The sequence below is a fragment of the Perca fluviatilis genome, chromosome 24 (genome assembly GCF_010015445.1).
Source record: "Perca fluviatilis chromosome 24, GENO_Pfluv_1.0, whole genome shotgun sequence".
Taxonomy (NCBI): domain Eukaryota; kingdom Metazoa; phylum Chordata; class Actinopteri; order Perciformes; family Percidae; genus Perca; species Perca fluviatilis.
Window position 1 is genome coordinate 5,208,069 of NC_053135.1, and position 23,433 is coordinate 5,231,501.

The window sequence follows — 23,433 nt, forward strand, 5'->3', positions numbered from 1 at the left end:
TCTTTGGCTAAACATCTCCCTGCCTCCCCTGTTGGTTTTCTTGCACCTGTGAGGGAGAAACGTACATTTGTATCATTCTTATTATGAGGTGGAATTTTAAATTTTAAAACAACTCTGCCCGATATTTCCTGTGTGCCCCTCCCTTGCCTTCGAAAGAAAACCTGCAACCCTCTTATCTCAAAATATAGAATTGAGTTGGTACAACTCGTTTCGCCATTACTAACTAAAGTTGAGATCGTGTAATCTAACATAAACCTTAATCTATTAGTGGAATAATAATTTTCACCATCGCCGCCCAATACGCACATTACAAGTGGAATTAGAAATTTCCAATTCATGGCAAACATAAAATAATGAATATTCCAGCTATACTATTTTATAATTAAGAAATAAATAAAAGATAAAGAAAAGGCTTGCAGATAAATAAAAGGATAAACTGGAATTACAATATAGGCCAACTTTATATGATGTACTTCAGGGTTTTTAAACTTTTTGCTAAAGTGAAGGAGGAAACGACATTAACATTTAATCTGTAATAGCTGTAACTCATTATCATTCATATTCTGTGTTTCTCATAGCTGACATATTGGTCATATCAGTAGGGGTGGGGAAAAACCGATACAGCATAGTATCGAGATATTTTCATGGATGCCAAGTATCAATATTTTATTATATATGTGTTGGTCAGTTGACAATCCCATTTTGCAAAAAATAAAATGAAAGTGAGATGAAGAAAAAGAGATGACAAAGTTTTCCTTTGGGGATATAATTTGAAGTTGGAAAAAAAGGTAATAAATTGCAATATATTGCTATTTGATAAATGCAGAATATTGCAATATGTTAAAAACTGCAATAATATTGTACGGTGACATAAGTATCATAATAATATATTGCCGTGGGGCCTCTGGTGATTCCCACCCCTACCTATCAGCTAGTTGACTGGGAAAAAGACTCTGCGTATGATAAAATGACCCACTGTGCATTATATTTGATCCATTTTTTATTATTATTAATCTTGCGAGGGTGAGTAAAAATAAAAAGACACTCTCCTGGAGAGGGTCTTTCTTGTTAGAACACCCTCCATTCCAAAAACATCCCCCTCCCCCTTTTATAACTACCCTTCCCCCACTAATCATTGGTCTACAGTCCCTTAGTTTCATAAAATGTTGTTGAGCCAACATCATTTCCAGCTCAGGTCCAGCCAGTATCAGCCTGGGCAGAGGTCTGATCACCAGTGTGGCTGTGTTGATGCTGCTGTTATGGTGATTAGAATCCAGATAACTAAGTTTTCTTGGCACGCAGACAGCGTCTGGTCCTCTGAGGCAGAGTCCTTGGTGATTACTACTGTTAAAACTGCAGTAAATATTGAGAGACGGGCCAAATTCAATTCATCAACGCGTTGTTAAAATGTCCTTGTCTGAGCTGGGCTGTGCTCAAACACACCACTAGATGTCATCAGAAAGCCTTTAGAAACCCCTTCCACCTGTTTTCCTGGAGGAATACCATCCACTAAATATGGAGACACACAGTGTGCATGAATTACTACTGTGCATGCTTTTATAAAACGCTATTCACTGACATAAATTACATGAGGATTAGGTTTTCTCCGAGGCAGTAGAGAACGCAAGGCCACGCTAACACCCACATGTGCAAACATATAGGCACTTATCTGCTGCTGCTGTAAACAGGAAGTAACACTGGACAGTGAGTCTGTATTAACCTGTGCAGATGAAGCTGGGGCTGCCGCCGTGGATCAGGTCGTCGTTATCGGGCAGGATGAACGGACAGCTCTGCTGGACTTCCAGGCAGTACTGGTGGCACGGTACCTTCCTCTGACAGGACAGCTGGGTGGTGGGGAAATACTGAGCGCACAGCCAGGGCTTATATGCCGTCTGAGGAGGAAGAAGAAGAGGAGAGGACATTAATAGATGCTGGTTCATGATCCACTTGAGGACTGGTGAACGTTGTTTGGCTCTGCTGGGTCTTACGCTTTGTTGAGTTTAAAATTATAAAACAATGTGATCTATGATATCAATGCATTTTTAAGCCTTAATCTATTCACGATATACGCTGCAGCTGGGTTTTAGGTATGACAGTAGAAATTCAGCTTCCTGAGTTAATGAAATCATGTCTGTATTCTCTTTGAAAGTTATAAGGGGTGACACTTCTTTTGTTTGAGTGGCAGGGAGAGGCTTTTTTTGGAGCCATCCCCCGTTGTGATGCCGACTTGATTAGACCGGAGATATTTGTTTCTGTAAGCTTCAAAGGAATGGACATCCATACGTTAGAACCTTTCATCTATGTCCGAGAGTAACATCAAACATGCATTATGTTAGAGGTATGCCTTCCTTATTTGGGCAACGAAGAAAACCAATGAAAACATGCCACCATGCCATCGAAGGACCAATGGGAATGGTTTTAATCCAGGTGGGGAAAGGGGACAGCCCACGTCTCCAGGAAAATATAGTGGACGGGGTAGAGAGGACGTGGGGTTGACGTGTGGATCCAAGAGGGAGAAACATCGATTCAGCCCGCTGCAGCATCAAATCTTGTCCTGTCATGTCATTTTCTTATTAAATATTTTTGTTAATCTTCATTGGACCAAGCCTCTCTTTTCTCAAAACTCAAGAAAATGCAACAGCTTCCCTTTGTTTACAGTAGATGTGTACATCCCAACACATTGAGCTGTAAAGTTGTAAAGCTGTAAAAACCACTGAGCATCACAAACACTTTTCCAAAATGGATACCAAGGCACTTCATGCATTAATGAAAGCTCAGGAGATATTAGCCAAGGCAAGTCTGTTAGCAGAGCCTCTGGAATATTGAATCAATCTTACTGCAGAGCAGTAGCTAACAGAAAGTAAACCATGCCAAATACAGTGTATTGATTTGCTCATTTATGGGCTATGGATTATGAGAGGCTGCTGCAGCAGGTAGTAAATGTAGAACGTTTTACAATAACTTTTACAATTATAAAGGCAAAAGGCACTTTAACATCAGACTTGGGCTGCAACTAACTAACAATTAATGTGCTGGCTATTTTCTCAATTCACAAATTAATATTTGGTATACAAAATGGCAGAAGACAGTGAAAAATGCAATTCAAATTCAAGTGGTCGGGGTTTCGGGTTGGCCTGTGACGGTTTTCCTGCATGTCTTCCTCCCTCTCTCTCCCCTTTCATATCTCAGCTTTCCCATCTAATAAAGGCAGAAATGCCCAAAAATTTAAATAAATAAAAAATTACATTTGCTTTAGTTCACTGGGAGGCAGAATGTAATACAAAATGCACAGACGTATGTGCATAAGGAGACAGATGGTGACATGTAATAGGCAAAGCCCCAGGCTTGGAAAGCTTAGCAAAACAAAATAAACCAAGGGCAAATCACAGTCTGGATTCATTCTCATTTTTAGCTATTTCGTCGTGTGCTTTTGGGATTGACTGGGATGACGAAGTTACAGCAAAAAGCACAGACAATCCATGCTACAAAGACTGTAATCAAATTTGTTATGAACCCCCCCTCCTTCAAAAAACGGTTTGGTTATAAATGGGCAATGTGAATCTAAATACATTTTATAAAAAGGGCTACAAGCAAAAAAAGCAACAACCTTGGAACTTTGGATCAGATAAAAACACTTTATTTTTTACTATGTTCCAGTAGAATACAGCGGAACACATGAGCCCTTTTAGTTTACTGGGTGCCTAGACTATTATTTTTAATCATATACAGTACACATGACATATGATAAGGTTCCCCTCCATTGCTTATGATAATTAAAACAAAAAAAACAGCCTGGCCCCTTGTTAACTTCCTGTCAGTTGATGTAATTTACATACACTGCAACAGGAAATTAACTTGGGGCCAATTAGAATGTTTATGTTTATGTTTATGCTGTGAAAAGGACAGCGTCTGGAACACTGGGCCATTTTCAGTTGAAAAATTGTCAAAAACAGTTACATCAAGGGTTAGGGTTAGGCTTTTAAGCAATAAACTTAACTGGACCTTAAATTAACATATAAAATAGCAATAAACACAAATACAACAATAATATACTTCAATGTATGAAAAATGAGACCAAACCGTTAAAAAACACAGCTGTTAGAGCATGGAAAAGTCTGAACTACTGAACTGTAAAAACATTAAATGAAGTAGTGTGTGAAGCAGGCTAGCCTGTGTTATGAATATTAGACCTACATGTATAATATGTTAGTCTACAGCCATGCTAGAAGCTCTGTGAGGCTGTACTTTGGCCCATTGGTGATAACATGCTCATAACAACAAAGCTATCCTGCTGTTGTTTAGCAGGTTTGATGTTTAACATGTTCACCATCTTGGTATAGCATGTTAGCATGCTAACATTGGCTGATTAGCAACAGCATTGCACAGATGAGGCTGCTAATAAAAAACTTTAGCAAATTAGTACTGTGTTACAGTTAGTAAGTGTTACAGTATTAATGTATCCTTCATTAACCACTATTACGGTTTCTATTGCAGTGCAAGCTACAGAAAAACACACCTTTGCATTTTTGTACTGAAGTTTGTGGCTACCTATTGGTCGACATACAGGCGGATATATGTGTAATGGCTAATGGGCTGTCTGTTAGATGGCACATACTCTGTGTTGGCAAGTTAAAGTGAGACGATTTCATGTTTTCACCCACATGAAGGAGTGAACATGTCATTCTGTGTAATCAACCAGTGGATAGTCATGTGCACAGCAAAGCAGTGCCGCAGCATGTGCAACCCACACAAGGTTACTGAATTGTCAACATCAGCAACTTGGACTGCTTACGTCATCCTGTCATTAGACTGTTTCTCCTGTAACTGGATACCAACGCAGTATGTCACCTATTGTCTTGCAGAAAATTAGTAAGAGGGGCGAGGGAAAGGTCTGTCCATTAAATAATAGAGGAAATGTGCCGCTATTAAGTGATGAAGGATGTTAAGAGAGTAATTTGCCTACCTGACACATAGGGGTCCAACAGCCATTTCCAAGTCATGAATCACAGACAAAACAAGCCATTAGTGGCATTCAGGTAATTATCAAGAGGGAGAATATTAAAAGGTTCAGCATTGACAGAGTTTTACTCATACAAAAGACATATTCTGCAAGAAACATATGTTGTTTAAAAGCATTTGAAATCTTGGGTTCATATCCTAAGTGCCTATTTCTTTACAAATTAAATATTCTCAACTAAATATGCAACAATCAAAGTAAAGTTTCATCACGAGTTTAACACATAAACTCGGCAAACCTGCTTCATCCGGTTGGATCGGATTTGATCGGAAGTAATCAAACAAATCAATCAAATCCATCAATTGTCATCAGATCTGATCTCAAATGCCAACGTCTGTATGACTGGTGCACTGTAATACCTGTGTTTTGTCGCGGTCGAGCCCTGCCCACTTCAAATCAGCATTAAAGAAAAGACAAAAACACAAATACAGAAATCTGTCATGTAAAATAACTGCTCAAACTTTGTCAACAAATGTCTGACCTCATCGTTCGTAGTTTGACAATAATTGAGAAAATAGGTGTTTAAGGCCTTTAAAGTAATAGTATGACAACTTATGGAAATACACATTTTGTCTTGCAGTTAAAAACCTTTTTTGTCACAGAATCAAGCCAACTGTTCCTGTTTGTTGCTAACATTTAGCTTGTGCATTGATAGCCACCTACAGAAACATCACAAACCCAAAACCAAATAAGAGAGATGTCACAGTAGAGATATACACTGCACACAGTTAATTATCCCCTGTGTTATTTAACCACAGAGGAACATCTATAGCTGGAGGTGGGGTAGTTAACTGTTATTGTGGTTTCACAGTGCCATGGATGTTTGGTTAAATTCCATCCAGGACCTCCACAAGACTTCAACGGTAAATGTGCCCTTCCTCCAACCTCCACTGCATTTTCAAATGCTGAGAAATCACATGGGGGTCTGATTTGTGTCCTGTTTAGACCGACATACAAAGATAACAAACACTGCACAGGCAATTATAATAATTATAATAATCTGATTATGGTGATGGTGATGAGAATGATAATGATGAGAACAGTGTGGACCCGAATGCTTTGCAAAATCAAATATATTCCAGACACGTCACGTATGACTTCCTGTTCATACAGTATGAGTGTGGAATAAACTGTACTGTAGTGGTTAAATCCTCTAAACTGTTTTCCAGGAAATATGGGCACATACTCTGTGTTGGCAAGCTAAGGTGAGACAATTTCATGTTTTCACCCACATGAAGGAGTTAACATGCCATTCTGTGTAATCAACCAGTGGATAGTCATGTGCACAGCAAAGCAGTGCCGCAGCATGTGCAACCCACACAAGGTTACTGTATTTCAGGAAATACACTCATCCTTCAACAACAAAAAAGGTCAACGTGGTTTTAGTGCCTTGGTCGGAGATCTGTCTCCATTTGAACCCAGGTTATGCTCGTGATGCAGGGTAAACAATGTTTCTCTGTGGATAGTCTGTCTTAAGAAACATGTTCATTCAAACGGTAGCGACTACACTTGTATGTTAGAGGGTAATTTGGATAAATCACACCGACAGTTTAATTCCCATGGTCTTCTGCTTTTGGCAGCAGTGATCTCGCAGTAGTGGGGCTCTACAGCTGAATGATTAGAGGAGAAACTGGCTCAAGGCCAAGATAAAATCACCCAGATCATCGATTACATTTGTGTTTTAAGAGTTTGGGGTATTCTGTGGTGGTCAGAGGTGTTAAATCCATGACTGGGGATTTTCAGTGTGGCGACTTCCTGTCTGCATAAACGAGTGCTGTTAAATCCGCGATGATTTAGCATAGATTCTTGCCAGCCGTGAGATAATCTGTCTAGGGATGCTGCGGCTATCAAAAGAGAACCAAAACAATACGATACCCAGTCAGACAGGAAATCTGGGTCCTCCTGAAGATGTATGCTGGCAGTTGCCAAGGTAACGGCTTTTTCTGCTATTCATTAGAGCTCAATGGGTACTGCCCCACTCTCTGTTGGTTTTCTTGTTTGTGTGCACATGTTTAAGCGTGCAACCAGGTCTGTGTGTGTGTGCGTAAATGTGTGCGTGCGTGTGCTCAGCGTGAAAAGGGAAGCGTATGAGAGCAAATTGAGTTAGTCAGGAAGCAGGCCTGGAGTCTGATTTGATCAGCCTAATGTGTGATCAGTGTGAATGGGAACCTGGCACTCAAAAAGCCTCTGTCGCCATGCAGCTTAGTCTGCTTCAAACAATGTACTGAAGCCCAGAGACACAGACAGGAAAGACACCAAGCTGGCGACCATTTCCACCGGGGCTTTATGCCTGCAGCTGGTTTCAGCCCCAGTCTGGCCCTTTGTACACCCCCCCCTCACCCTCTAGGTGTTACATTGGCCAACATTTCAAATCTTAGATTCCAAAGATGAAATCAAGGTGATCCTGATGTTTTGGATATTTACATTAACGCAAAGATTTAAAAAAAACACCAATAAGACATTTTCTGCTAGTGCTTACATGCAAATCTTTTGAAGCCTAAAAATATCAATCGAAAAATTAACATTCAAACACTGACGCTTTGGCAGATAAGTGTCAGTGGCGCTGGCATCTGAATTTCACCACGGTGATTATTACTATTATATAAGAGGCAGACTGTAGAACAAGTCATGGACTGCTTCAGATTTTCCGTATGCATGCAGTCGTCCTCTTCCCAGCAAGGACATACCATTCAGAACTTCAGATAAATAACTCTTGGTTTGCAGTATAAATTACTTTTTCTTTTCTATTTTGTTAATTAACTTCAACCCTTTAACATCAACCCTTGATATCGTTTTGCCAAAAACAAATCAAGAAACCTCAGGCTGTCCTCCAACCTAAACTAGAGCAGATGCATCAGGTGGTCTTACAATTAAGGTTGAACTGAAATTTTAATTCCCCTCACTTTGTGCAATGAAATATAAACTACAGTGATATTGCAGCTGTTGGGGAAAAAAAAGGATAAAAACATTTTGGGACATATTTGGGGAAACAGCGTCTAAGTTTCAAGCAGTAAAGGGAAGCTAGTTGACCTAGCTAGAGTGGAAGCTGCTTACTACAACTTGAAAGTGAAAGCTAGTTAGCCTAGCTCGGTAACGTTAGGTCTGATTGCCACTTGACAGTACTTTTTATTCATGTTATCGAAACACCTACTAAGTCATCGACAGCTCCCACACACTCTATAACGTTAGAGCCAGTGTTAGCTGTCTCTCTTTCATGGTTTCAACTGAAGTGATGACAAATGACCAGATTGTCAAAACTCACAGCAATGAGTAAGAAGACCTGTAGCCTATTGTACAGAGTCACCGGGTAACGCAAGGTGTGTTTGGATCACAGATTCAGGGACCAAGCAACCAGCAACAACATAATGTATCATCAGTCACAACCAAAAATGTATCCCCCCCTCCCCCCCCACAGAGAACACTAATATGGCTGCACTATCCCCGCAAAAATAAGTACAATTTCAATTTATTTTTCCTCTTTTTTTGGTAAATACAAATTTAACCAAAAAAACAAGTCAAAACAAACACCAGGGATATAGATGCTGTTTTATCAAACATGCAATGGCGGATCTAAGGGCTTATTATTAGGGGGGCTAGTGCCCCCCTGAATTGTGGCTAATATTACAGTTTTCACCCCACATTTAAATTGAAATTATTCATGGGCAGTGATAAATGAAATATACGTTAACACTGAACAAGTATTCTTGTGTTATATGTGGCTATGGGGGTAGTGGTGGTATGTCTAAAATCCCATGTTGCCCCAGCCTGGCCGCGCAATTTGAAACGGTTTAGAACCGTGCTGCAAAGATAAACTTTAATTTGAGTTTAATTTAAATGCTTCTAGTTTGTGCTGCTGCCTGGCACACAAGGTAATTGTGTGTGTGTGTGTGGGAGGGGTCAGCCTGTGCGCTGTTATGTAGCATCAATCAGTCTGAGAGCGAAAACCATTCTCGAATCAAATGGTGGAGCAACCAGCAACCATGTCTCAACGGGGAGTGTGTATACTGATGTTGCAACCAGCAGGTAGCGAGCTGTACTACATGTAAAAGGATGAGGAGAATTACTGGGCTATTTTGGTGTATACTGCAATATAAATTAGCATCCGCGGAGAGAGAAATGTCACGTTAATGATGTAATGCGATGACCCTTGTTTAATACTACAGGGAACTTCTCTATGCGTGGCTTCAGAGGGATCCACAGCTCAGCTTAGATGGATACCATTGGTTATTGGTCGTTCCACCAGCATCCAGCAGTTCACAGCAGCGGCCGTCTCAGGCTGACAGCTCCTGTAAATCTGACATGCAAAGCAGCTCTTCCTACATTCTCTGCTTCGTCGTTGGCGCAGGGCTTCCCCTCACCGTTCCTATTCACATGCCTGTCATGTGACACAGAGAGGACCGGGGGAGAGCTTGTCTGCGGACAAGAGGAGCCACTGAGCAGCAGAGAAATGTAAGTGCTTTGCTCAATATTCATTCAGTAGAGAAATTACCAACACCGTGATGAAAATGTCAAACTGAAATTACAGCAAGAAGAAAGAAACAGTGACTGACAACCAGACCTTTGTGTATCCACTTTTAAACGTTTTCATCTGTTACAAAATAACTTCAATCTGCTGTCATTACAATTTATAGCAAAGCAAAAATGGGATGAATGATTTGAAATTGTCCTTCCATCGATGCTGATTATTGGGACAAATTAAATAACTGGCCAACACTTGTCCAGAGTATACACCTCTATACAGGCACGGCATCTTCCGACCACCCAGCCAGACCAGCTGGACCAAGCGCCAGGAGGGCGAGGAGAGGGAGGAGAGCCGGGGTAAAAGCTAGGCTGGCCCAGCTGTTTATGTTTTGTTTTTCTTGTGTAGCATTATGGTACAACTAAGGACGAAGGACATGAGGTGATATATATTACACATAAACGTATGTATGGATTTGTATGTTCATATAGGTTTGTATGCATGCATAATCATGCATGCCTTTCACTTTGTTTAATTAAAATGTTTTTTTTTCTATCAAACATTAGTTACTAAAAGTATGAAATTATGTTATTGCTGTGAGTGTACAGTTTATACCCACACCTGTACAAATATTATTTAAGGTTATAAACCTAGTACTGATATGGTTAGTGTCTTGTCAAACTGATGACAGTAAAACAAGAATGATGTAGTTTATTTGCAATTTTTACCCATTTGTTTCATTGCTCATAAGTGCAGACCAAGGCTAGCTGTTTCCCCCTGTTCCCAGTCTTTATGCTAAACTAAGCTAACCTCCACTAGCTTTAAGTCAGTCAAGTCAATTGTATTTATATAGCCATGGGTATGGAATAAACAACATAATCAAATTACAGGATGGACAATTGGGATGACAAAGTTATACATAGAATGTAAACATATATTCAGAATATTCATATTTAGTGCATATACAAGATAGTGGTATCAATCATCTCATCTAATTCTTGTCAACCAAGTGAAAGTTGATTTCCCAAAATGTCCTACTCCCAATCTCTTTTTGGGCGTGCAACTCTTCAAATTTATAGCATTATATGTCTGAGTTGGTGCTCCTCTGGTTTTTAAATGTCTGTGTAAGAAGTCCCAAATGCTTTTAAGTAAATTGTGTGTGTTAATTATGATACATAATGATGTCTAAGGTATAGGTACAGTGGTGTAACACCAAAACAAAAAGTCATACCGTAAAACCACAAATTCAGCCAGTGTCAGTCTATCCCTGAACTGTACTTCCCAAATCCGTCAGTAAGTTAACTGTACTCATGTTTGTTTAAGCTCCCAGGTATGTGAAAACTTCATCTCCACACGCCTTTAAGTGTCAACTTCCTAAGCAGGACGCCGTCACACATACACACCAGCTATAAAGTGGAATGACAGAGACGGCTATAAAAAGCACATGAGTCAGCTGCAGAGTGAGATCCCAGCTAGAAGCTGAATGACACCGATTATTGCTACTCACACAAATCACAGCTGCGGGAGGACAAGAAGCAGCTCTTACACTACCTGGGCTATTTTCTTTGTTTGACGAGAGTTATTTCTAATGTCCTGGTTGCGCAAATTTTTTAATTCCTGATACTGAAGACCCTCAAATTAGGACACTGAACAAGGAAATCAAGATGGGGTAGCTTGGTCTATTTCAAGATAAGGAGCACTTTCATGTATTACACACACACACACACACACACACACACACACACACAACATTAAAAGAAACACTGACAAAATGTTGTTGACAGGATTTGGATGCACTCACAACTCAAATCTCAATGGCCGCCTCGGGTCACTGATGCAACCCTCGGATAATCCAGCAGGACAGGGATCCCTGTCATCCTGCATTGATGTCCACACTTATTACATCCCATTCCCCGGTGTTGTAACGTACAGTATCCAGGCGCCGTATGTGTGCTTCTGGAAAATGATACTCCGAGGCAGAGCGTTTTCATCAAATGATTTGGTTTGCAATCTCAGTGCAACCCTTGTTTGTACGTTCACCGTGTCATCTGCTACCAATGAGTGCTCTCTCCTTTCTGAATAACATTCTGGCAAGCGATGGCCTAAGTGTTTGAAACTGGAAGGGGGACTCAGTCGGAGTTAGAGTTATAGTTGTTGCTAATAACACGCAATAACTTATTAAAAAAATGTAATTATAATGGCTTTATGTACCACACCACACAGAGAGACACAAAGTACGCTTCTTGCTTTTGGAAACATTGAAACACATGTCTTTATGTGTTTTAATCCCTTTGATCTTATGAACTTATTTTTATTTTTATATTTATATAACTTGTTTGTCTTGTCTGTGTTGTTGTGTTTTACATATTTGTGTGTCTGTGTGTCTGAAATAGAGCTGAATTGAATATAATGAAGGACACCTCTTGACACAGGCAGGCTGACTGACTCTCCACACAGTGAAAAAGCATCCCAAAACAGCCCTATAGATCTGGTGGCATTTGAGGATTTCTTAGCGAGATGCAGGCCCGATAACAGTCTGGAAATCATCAACTTCAATACGTGGCAATTCACATAATCTATTTTAGGAATCCGCCACTTACGTATGTGGCTTCATACACACGAGGGATTCACAGGAAATTATGTTAACATGTAATCCTGCACAATTCCCTGATATAAAGTCCTTTGGGACGACCTTGTGAGTTTAGGCAACAAAAATAAACTTGACTTTTCATCAAATTGAACAGTATCTGTGGTAACTAACCGGAAAATACCCAAATTGCCCAAATAATTGATCTTTTAAAAGGCATGCTCCCCTGGGTCCAGAATACTTAAGCCCAGTGTGCAACCTAACATGTTTTTCTTTCAAATCTCAGGTATCTCAACTCCTTAATTTTTTTTTTTTTATGGCTATGAATAAACGTTCCAAATGCAAACACAAATAAAAAAAATAAAAAATCAAAATGAGAGCCGTGTCAATTTCTTAGAAGCAAACACATCTGAAAGAACAATGTTTTAAAGGTGAAAACGGTAAACAAAAGGCTTGATTAGTGATCCATTAATCGTATTGACAGGCCTCCAGAGCTTGTGCTGCTGTCACACTGTTTTGGCTTCTTTAATTGCTGCTCGTGGCTATAGTGGCTGCTCTTCAGCAAAACCATGGCAGGGATATCCCCATACAATATGAGTGTTGAAGATTCAATGTGTACTGCAATTCTTAAGTGCTTTAATACTGTACTATGAATACGATTATTTTTATGATTTATTTTAGTACAGTTAAAACAGATTTCAGATACTTTAAAAATACGCTATGTCCTCTTGATTTTTGTTATAGAGCGTTAGTGATAAAGCTGTTGTTTGCCCTTAAAATCTTAAAAAACCAAGACAGCCCCAGATCAACACACCTTGTGACGTTTGGTTAGTGCCCCATCAATCATATTGACAGACCTGCAGAAGATTCCAGAAACCCTGAACCCTTTCACTGGAATTGCCCTTTAAAGCACACGGCATTATGGGACGTCAGAGCATGGATCCACCCATCAGGACATGAAGACAAAGATGGAACTCATTTCCTGGAACCACGTTTTGTAGATAAGTTCTGGGAAAAGATGAATGAATGTTGTGTCATGAATGTGTATGGCAGGATTCGTTTTCAGCCTGGTTTAGCATGCAGGCGCAGCAATGAATTGGTTAGATTACAAAACAGGTAGATCTAAGAATTGGCTTTCCAATGATGTAAAAATCCTATCTGCTGTGGGGAAACAATTAGATACGAGTTTGTTTCCCAGGTTTGGTTTCATGTTGAGTAGATTAAGCGGTGCTCTGGCCGCAGGATCCCTGTTGGCACAGTTCCAGCTCTGCAGATCTCTGTCACAAAGGTTGGAAGACTTCATTTTCAGCTGGATCAGAGCTCTGGGAGGCTGCTGAATAGGTCAGGGTGGCTCTGCTTTCTCTATTGATGCAGAGCCTGTTGACTGCAGGAGGCTCGACCTACAAGCCCAGGACATATTGACTTACCCCTCCTCCTCTCCCCAAGATGTCGCTCCACGATGAACACAGCCAGATAAATGCTGAGTAGGGGCTTTGAAACACAATAACCAAAACAAACTGGACTGAGCTCAGCTGTACTGAGAAATACTATCATCAGCAGCACCCATTCATCCTTAGTCTGGATCAACGGACGTACATTTCCAGGATAAAGCCTGACGTCTGGCGCGTGGCTCACAATTGCTATGGACTAATTGTACACACAGCAATACACTGGTAAGCACGTGTAACCATGTATCAGCTATTTTAACCCTCTGAGGCCAAAAGACACACCGGCGAGTCCAAACAATGTTTGACACAACTCCTACTCAAAAAGCGATATTACCAAAATTTCATTTCAGACATTTATTTACAATTTGAATCATATATAACCTAAGACTTTGGTAAACTAATTTCAAGCACCGAAACAATTCGTACAACACGTCATAAATTAAAGGTGCTCTAAGCGATGTCACGCGTTTTTATATATATCTTATACATCCCTTAGTACATTCATGTGGATTTTTTATTTAGTTTATTTAGTGTCTTTTATTGTCCATATTATTCATGTGGATTTGTTTGTTATTTGTTATTTTAACATCCTGTTATGATGTATGTGTATGTTGTGTGTGATGTCTGTAAGCTACTGGGACCTTGAATTTCCCCTTGGGGATCAATAAAGTATCTATCTATCTATCTATCTATCTATCTATCTATCTATCTATCTATCTATCTATCTATCATGTGATTGCAGTAGACATACAATTCGATTAATTTTTTAAAATATGAATTGAATTTTGGAATTCTATGAATCCATTTTGAATCGGTAGTGCTTGAATCGCGATTCAAATACGAATCGATCTTTTTGCACACCCCTAGCAAATACCCTAAAAAGGTAAATATGAGAAGATATGTGAAAATGCCCTTAGACCTAAGAGGGTTAAATAGCTCACGTTACTGTATTGTGTAAACAGTTAACTTCATTTAATATTGTGTGTGGAGTTTTATTTTGCGTGGTGCAAATGTTCCACAAAAACAAGTTCCTTCTCCAGACTATTTCGCAAAGCCGCTGTCTCTCTCACGATCGTGATTGGATTAAAGAAATGCAAACAACACAGAGCGTTATTTCCTCCTATCCCAGAATGTATCTGTGGTGTAGCCGGACCTTACTCCGCAGCGCTGTGGAGAACTGGCAATGCAAGACAAATTCATCCTCAACTCAACACTAGTTGTGCGTAAGCTGACTTGCACTGACATAAACCAGAATTCAAAGTAGTCCACACGTCATGATATAGATAACAATATTAACAAAAAAGAATCATTCGTGAGCACCTTCTGCAACAAGATAGAAAATAACATTTTTTTCATCAAATGTCCTGTTAGTACATATGTAGCTTTACACAGCTCCAACCTGAGCAGGTCTAATCAGCCACATAACTCAAAACACCTGCGTGGGTATGCAGGGCCTTCAATCTATAATAATGCATCATAACAAAGTAACAAAAGTAGAAGTATGAAGAAGCAAAACATCAAAATGCAACACAGAGATGCACAATTTTTATCTCGAGACATGGGCATACATTTGGGAACATGTTAATATTAAGTCAATATAATCTTTATAAATGTTTAATAACTCTTGTGATTCCCAAATATATAATTACTGTTGTTGGCATCAATAGAATGAATTTAATCATTATCATTCATTGTACGATTTGGTGTCGTCACGACACCAAATCGACACTGTCGTGAGAAAAAAACATATGAGGGGAATGACGTCACGACGGTAAGTACTGTACTGTAAATGACGATCATTATCAGACAGTGAGGGAATGAGGAGGAATGGTCGACCTTTCGAGGGGGGAGAGAAATCAGCAGAAAGATGTATTGGCCTGGAAGGGAGTGAAAATGTTAAAGATCACTGTCAGAGTAATGGAGGGCAGATAACTGGGGACAAGACCGCGATCCTTATGTAACACTGTCAGTGGGAACATTTATCTGCCACTGCCTAAGAAAGAGCGAGGGTGTCATCATCATTAATTCAGAAAAACAGGAAAGAGAATACAGCTCACTCTCTCAAACACCAGTTTAGTGAAAGGAATAAGTGGTAAGCATGCCTGCAATTCATGCATGGGGCTAGGAATAAGGTGGATTGGACAAATTAAAACTGGTGGTGGTGGAACAGGAGAAGTCTAAACGCCAAAGAGCTTTAAGTAAGTTTAGAAAAAAAAATGCATGCTATGTCGAGCTCTGGCATATTATACTCAGAGATGTTAATAAAGGCTATCCAGGAACATTAATATAATATAATAAACATTAATATACAAGGACAAAGGGAAAGCCAAACAGCCAAGAGGCTTCTACTGTATTTCCGCCCACAAGCTCCTGAGATGATACAGGCCCTCCTCCTGTCATCTCTGCAGTCAACAACACGGCCTTGTGACTGCAAAAGAACTTTTCTGATATCTCTGGGACATACTAGGGCTGTTTCTGAGCGTTCAAAACATCTATTAGAACTGAGAAGGGAGCGTCCCCATTTAACATCTTCTGTTATAAGAGAGCTGAACGCTGGGTGAAGAGAGGGGGTGTCAAAGCGCTGCAGAGCGGCTCTCAACTCAGGTGGCCACTTGGCAGATCAGATGTGCGGATTTGGAGGAGAGGTCACGCAGGAGCAACATCAGGACTGTGGATGTACCAGGTGGCTCCGATAATAGTTTGACATCCTCTGTCTCCGCTCTATTCACACTAAATGGAGCAGCTCTCTCAGACAGACCACTGCACACCATAGAACCCTCTCGCCAGGCGAGAACATTGATATTGGACCATTCTGCAAAATCCTGGAACACATTCAATGACAGCTGTTTTTGTTTTTTTTATCTCCTTTGCCAACCTTTAAAAAAAAATTTTTCCCTTTCTATAACATCTGTGCATGGCAACTATGATATGGTTACATACGATATGTAACAGCTTGCGTAAAAAATTATCTATAAATTTAACAAGCTTGCTGTATTTTAAATTGTGTCACTATGGCACTCGTACTAATGATTCCTTGGTCCTAATATTGTTATTGTTAGGACAAAATTAGGCAACATTGCATTTGAGGAGTATGCTCGATCTGCAGCTTCTGCTGAAATTGAACAGCCTGATTCCATTTAAATCACTTTAAATGCCTTCTTCATTAGTCTGTATTCTGAATTTACATTTGCACTTTGAGTTGTTCATCATTCTGTATTTGTTTTTATGTATGTATTGTATATTGCAACTGTATATTATGTTTTTATTTACCTTGTACAGTCATTTTATATGTATTGTAATCAGGGCGTCATTGGAAAAGAGACCTTGCTCTCAACTGGCCCTCCCTGAATAAATAAAGGTGATATATGCTATGACTTATATGCAATGAGCAGTATTTAATACTGGGTATCATCACTCACTTCCTAAAATAAAAGCAAAACAAATTAATGTTTGAATGCTTACAGTTTCCTCTTTTGCAAGTAGACTTGTATCTGTGGGCAAATACCACAAGTAGAGAGGAATTATCTGTTAACTACCAGGAGCAACACTACTAGAAGGACAGGATATCACAGTTACATCTTATCTTAACTAGAATATGGTTATCTTCTCTTCAAACCACTGCTGTTAGTTATTGAAGACAACATAAAGATTCACAGTAAAGTGAAATAATCCATGGTTAATTGTTCTCTCTGTAAGAAGAATTTCTTACAGAGAGAACAATTAACCATGGATTATTTTGCAAACAATGAAGTTATACAATGTGATATGGAACAATATTACAAGCACATGCAAGGTTTTGGTTTGGTCTCACATGAAGGATGCAACAAAGCCTTTGTTTACTCCCACAGGAAACAGTATGTTCCCTGTATGTGTTATTTTATAACATCACTGTCTAACTCAAATTCTTTGAATCTGAAAAAATGTTTTTGTTTGTAATGTACTTTCTCTGCAGACTTGCCTTCTGCTCTACACAGCCTTAAGTTAAAAACTATACTGTCAAAAGGAATGCATCAACATAAAAGAAGTCTGAATAAATCCATCTTTGCAAAACACCTATCACTGAAATAGGTCCAACATGTTTTTTTTTTTTTTGCTGATGATATCCTATATTTTAAAAGGCTCAAACTAACAATTATGTATCTACTAACAAGCATTGTGTCCAAAGGCTGATATATATTGTTCCTTATGCCATAGTGCTCCATTGTTGTCCAGAAACGATTAAAAACACACTCTCATTGAGCCACACTGTTGCACTGGGTACCATGAACACACACACACACACACACACACACACACACACACACACACACACACACACATGTAGTTTATTTTGACTCAATCTCACACACACCGTCCTGCTGCCCCAAATACTCACTAGAGCACCAAATGTGGATTAATCCGCCGCTGAAAATAGTCCCTCAACAAATGCACTACTTACTCCTTTTTGAGTAACGTTTGCTAAAAAACTACAGCGGTCAGCTGTTCCATGGCAATGACTGAGATTGATGGATTCAGTAGGAACCAGTGGGCCTGGGGCTGAGTGCAACAGAGTAAGAAAGTTTTCAGAGACAGACTAATACATGAGATGTGTTGACAATATGGCTCTGCTTGGACTGAAATACATTGCTCAAGAAGAAATAATAAAAGTGAACTTACACTAGTATTTTACAAGACAACCACTTTTTAAGCACTACTCTGCTATGTACAGAACACTTAATTATTTGGGCACCAGAAAAAACCTGTTACAGACTGAAGCATCCATTACAGAGGGGCAATTTGCATCACAAATCTTCAAAACTACACATCCTAAAAATATCAAAATATCATTATTAGGTCCAATATTTTTTAAATAGCCAGAGCCAGGGAAGGACAGTAATGTTCATGTCTAATGGCCATGGAAATGGGAGGCAAGGAGCAGGTTAATTACAACTAATGGGCAGCCATGTTTAGAAAGGCCTACCTGTTTGTTCAGGTAAATAAAGTCTACCACCAAAAACACCTTCCAAACCCATTCAAAGTCTCTGCCAAGGCGATGAATAGAAACAAAGGGGGCAGGACAACTAGCTGGTGACAATGGCCAAAATATTGGCTAAAGGCCCCGTCAAAGTTGCATTCCTTACGTCACAAGCCTCGAGCACTGTCTATTTGCAGAAGACACTTGGAATTATAGAGTGTGGTCTAGACCTACTCTATCTGTAAAGTGTCTCGAGATAACTTATGTTATGATTTGATACTATAAATAAAATTGAATTGAATTGAATTGAATTGATTAATTTAGCCACATTCTGATGTAAGTAGAAGTTAATTCTGAGACTATATTTTGTTGACTTTTCTCTCCTATTTCCAATAATATTTCAATATACTGAAATCTTACGTTAGCAATTAGACTGCACGGCCAACAATACATTGAATTACTGCGTAAGACAGAAGTGGACATCACACATTGAGCAACGGATGGAAAGAACAGTACAATAGTGCTCTCTCATAAATAAATGTCCAGTGACTGACAATTCATTTAGCAGGATAAACACCGTCCTCAATCATCCTAATGGGGCACACGGAGCTTAACAAGAGATTCAAACGTAACCTTTTACCTAGTCCACTGTATACATGCAGACCTGGCCTGAGAAAAGCTTTTAAAAAGAGCACATGAAGAAAGAGGTAGCTTACTGGGGAATAAGGACAAGTCAGATAATCCCATTAGTGCCAAGCGGTGGGAATTCAAACGTGATCATCTGAAAGCAGCCCACAGGATGTCTGAGTTACTTAGTCATCAGTTTTCCTATCTGAAACCACCAGCTATGGACAATGCTGCCCCCTGAATAAGGACACAAAACCCTGCTCCTGCATTTTCTACTCTAGTTAAATGCTCAACTTGTGTCTGGGATATGCATTCAGGCTTATACTGTATCTGTCCCTGTAAATATAATCCATTCCTCCTCAATACCTATGCAGACAATAGGACTGTTAGACTAATTCATGCCATGCCCACAAATGAATGAAGGTATTAGTCTGACCCTTAGGTGTTTCACACACAGGAAAAAACAACATCCTGCTTACAACATCTTCATTTTCTCACAATTATGAAGCCAAACTAATGAATGTTTTTTTACTATAATTACATTTTGGTTGTTCCAGGAGAATAGCTTCGCAACTAATTGCAATTCATCTCCAGGGAGGATATATATATTTTAAAAAAAAAATCCTTTTAACACATTTGCGTGTGTGTGTGTATGTGTGTTTGTTTGTTGTCTTTGGGGCAAGATGTCAAACAATAAATGCAAAAAGGAGGAAAAGGGATACTCACACACACAATATTTAACATGTAACCGTTGTACAATGTCCTTTGTGGCTTTGAAGGGCGCTTTTAGAGTCTGTGAAAAACATGAAGTCTCAAACTCAATTCGCGATAACCCTGATAACGTCATCAAGTCAAAGTCGACATAACCCTGATGATGTCATTGGGGTTATGTCGAATTGGGCTTGAGACTTCAAATCTGCAACAGAAAGACTGCGTTACGGAGTTGAGACTGGAGTTTTTAAGACATGTCCGTTTCCCAGGCAGGGCGGTCTAACAAAAGAGACCACTGAGTTCCATTTTGGGAAATGTAAGTTCAGCCTCTGCTGCTTCAATTTTGGCTAATTTTATGGAAGTGCAATACGAAATCTCTGGAGTGTCCCTTTTGAATGTACTGTCATTTATATATTTATATATATTTATATATATATATATATATACAGTACAGGCCAAAAGTTTGGACACACCTTCTCATTCAATGCGTTTCCTTTTCATTTCCATGACTATTTACATTGTAGATTCTCACTGAAGGCATCAAAACTATGAATGAACACATATGGAATTATGTACTTAACAAAAAAGTGTGAAATAACTGAAAACATGTCTTATATTTTAGATTCTTCAAAGTAGCCACCCTTTGCTTTTTTATTAATAAGGGAAAAAATTCCACTAATTAACCCTGACAAAGCACACCTGTGAAGTGAAAATCATTTCAGGTGACTACCTCATGAAGCAACACCAAGGGTTTGCAGCGCTATCAAAAAAAGCAAAGGTTGGCTACTTTGAGGAATCTAAAATAATATAAATATAAGACATGTTTTCAGTTATTTCACACTTTTTTCTTAAGTACATAATTCCATATGTGTTCATTCATAGTTTTGATGCCTTCAGTGAGAATCTACAATGTAAATAGTCATGAAAATAACGGAAACGCATTGAATGAGAAGGTGTGTCCAAACTTTTGGCCTGTACTGTATATTTATAAATAACTTTAAATGATATATAAATTGTGACTGGTAAGCTTTTCTCTTTTGTTATAGCAAGAGTCTACAGCGATGCTAGCAGCTCTGTGAGGCTGTACTGAGGCACATCAGCATGCTAACATGCTCACAATGACAATGCTAACTTGAAGATGTTTAGCAGGTATTACGTTACCATGCATGCTAACATTTGCTAATTAGCAGTAAACACAAAGTACAGCTGAGGCTGAATGTCATTAGTTTAATAAATGGAATCATTGCTATACACAGAGACAATCTAGCTATAATTACAGCCGTCAGCTTTGATCGACACCATTACTGTATGCCATAGAAATTACTTCACATGTCACCTATAATGGAAATGGCACAGAGGTTAAATGAGGCCTATTAATCGGGTAACCCACTTCAACCCCCCTTCCCCTGGTGCGGTTTCCCTCCCTCCTCCAGCCCTGCTGTTATCTCATGTGATCCGATCTGCTCTCTGTACAGTGGTTCACAGTTAAAACAATATGGAAGCCCTGCCGTGCAATGCAGCAGCTAGCCTCCCCTCTCTGCTCCCTACCTCATTAGCATGCCGCTCAGGGATCTGCCCATTCATAAAAGGGCTGTCGTGGAGTGAGCCAGGTATCCTGAAGGGACAAAACCCTCTCCAAGGTCAGCATTCACAACCGCCGCAGGAAGACACAATGGCGGAAATCACATGTGTGAGCGCTTCCGTTCGCAACCAGGACGGGTTAACAATGCAATGCAACAATCTGTCGTTCATTAATGCACACGAGGCTCTGTGAGACTGGAGCAGACACACACACACACACACACACACACACACACACACAGTGTCGGCTAATATGAATAATGAATAAAAGGCTAACAAAGGCAGCAATTCTTTTTAAAACACGAGTGATCACAGGATATTCATGCAGATGAGATAAACCACATTAATACTGTCAGATAACTGATATATTTGGGGATGAGAGTCTGTGTATCTATGTCTTGTTGTCAAGTAGGATGTACTGTGGGATAAGCGAGGGAGCAAATCAAAGCTACAGTGGCACCCGTATGTGAGCCACTTCCACCCTGAGAACCATCATAACCACCGCTGGTTTGTTTACACACAAAACACTGGAGTACAAAGAATACAACTGCACCGAAACATGAGTGATGGATCTGCACGGAAACATTGGCCCTTCACATGAAAGGAAGGCTAGATACAGTATATTACTGTTTGATTGATTACATATTTAATTTAGAGCTGGTCAATGACATATGAGCTGTCTCAGAAAACTTAATATTCATTTTAGTACAACATTTTTGACGAGTTTTTCCACCAGTATCAATGGATTTATGATTTTCAATCTGTGATGGACTTTTTTTTTTCAGAAAACAATTAACAATTAAATTGTAACAAGACTGAGAGTCTACAGCCTTGCTAGCATCTCTGTGAGGCTGTATTGAGGTACAAAGGTGCTTTGAGCTAAATGCTAACGTCAGCATGCTAACATGCTCGCAGTGACAATGCCAACACAAGCATCTGATGCTTAGCAGATATGTTTACGATGTTAATCATCCTAGTTTAGCATCTTAACATGCTACCATTTGCTAATTAGCACTAAACACAAAGTACAGTACAGCTGAGGCTGATGGGAATGTCATTAGTTTTACAGGTATCTTTAAGATTTTGACCAGATGACACTAGCCAGAGGCCACTAGAGGAAAGGTCAGGGGATCACCAACGTTCTTACAATTAATCCTGCGGGGGACATGCAGGTCTATACCAAATTTCATAGCAATTCATTTAATGGCTGTTGAGATATTTCAGACTATACCATGCTGCATGCTAAAAATGACAGATTAATCGATGCCGTTGCAGCCCACACTTTTCAGTGTCATTTCGGTGGGATTCAGTTGAAAGGACACATTTGTTCATCTAAATATGGATCAAAAGCCATTTCCAAACCCTGAGACTGAGAGGAAAATGCATTACTTCACAAGGCTCCATCTGTGTTTAGATTTAGCTTCAGGTCCCCCCCATCTGAGAACTGATATCGTTGTTGCTACACATCATTTACCGCTGAATTGCATAACTGTCCATATTGTAGATAACAGATGAAGAGGGTGCAACTTGAAAACTGGTCTACCTAAAATGTACATCTAAAACACACACGTACACACGCACACAAACACACAAACACACACACACACACACACAGGTCTTTGACACAATGAAACAGGTTCAGATAGTAACATGATGTCTTCACTGCCCTATTTTGGTCGGAGGAGCTGCCCACTATCAAATGAAGGACAAGTGAGCGTGGAGGGCTTGGTGCAAATCAATAGGGATCAACCTCTTGGTATTGCTGCCACCCGTCCCTCCGGCTCCAAAAGAGCTCAGATCAATGCAGATGTGTGCGGTTGACAAGGATCTAAAGAGGGAGGACGCTGTCCTCCTTTCCACTTGCACACAACACCGGCTAAGATTAGACATTCAATTGGACCTGGAGGGTGGGGAAGGAGACAGATTTGTGCACAGACTCATCTGTGATTGTGTTTTGGAATCATTTTACACCACAGCAGTGGCAGTAACTGCAGAAAAAAAAGAAGAAGCAGGGTTGGTAGTAGCACTAGGAGCCTCAAATAGGGAGAA

General features: G+C 39.7%; 1 protein-coding gene across 1 annotated transcript in view; it reads right to left on the reverse strand.

Moving 5' to 3' along the window:
* LOC120554509 (transmembrane protein FAM155A-like) overlaps positions 1-23,433 on the reverse strand; it is a 33,804-nt gene that overhangs the window by 4,529 nt on the left and 5,842 nt on the right. Inside the window, exon 2 of the mRNA XM_039793418.1 lies at positions 1,721-1,892. Within this exon, the coding sequence (XP_039649352.1) occupies positions 1,721-1,892 (172 nt within the window). The remainder of the gene's footprint in view (positions 1-1,720; positions 1,893-23,433) is intronic.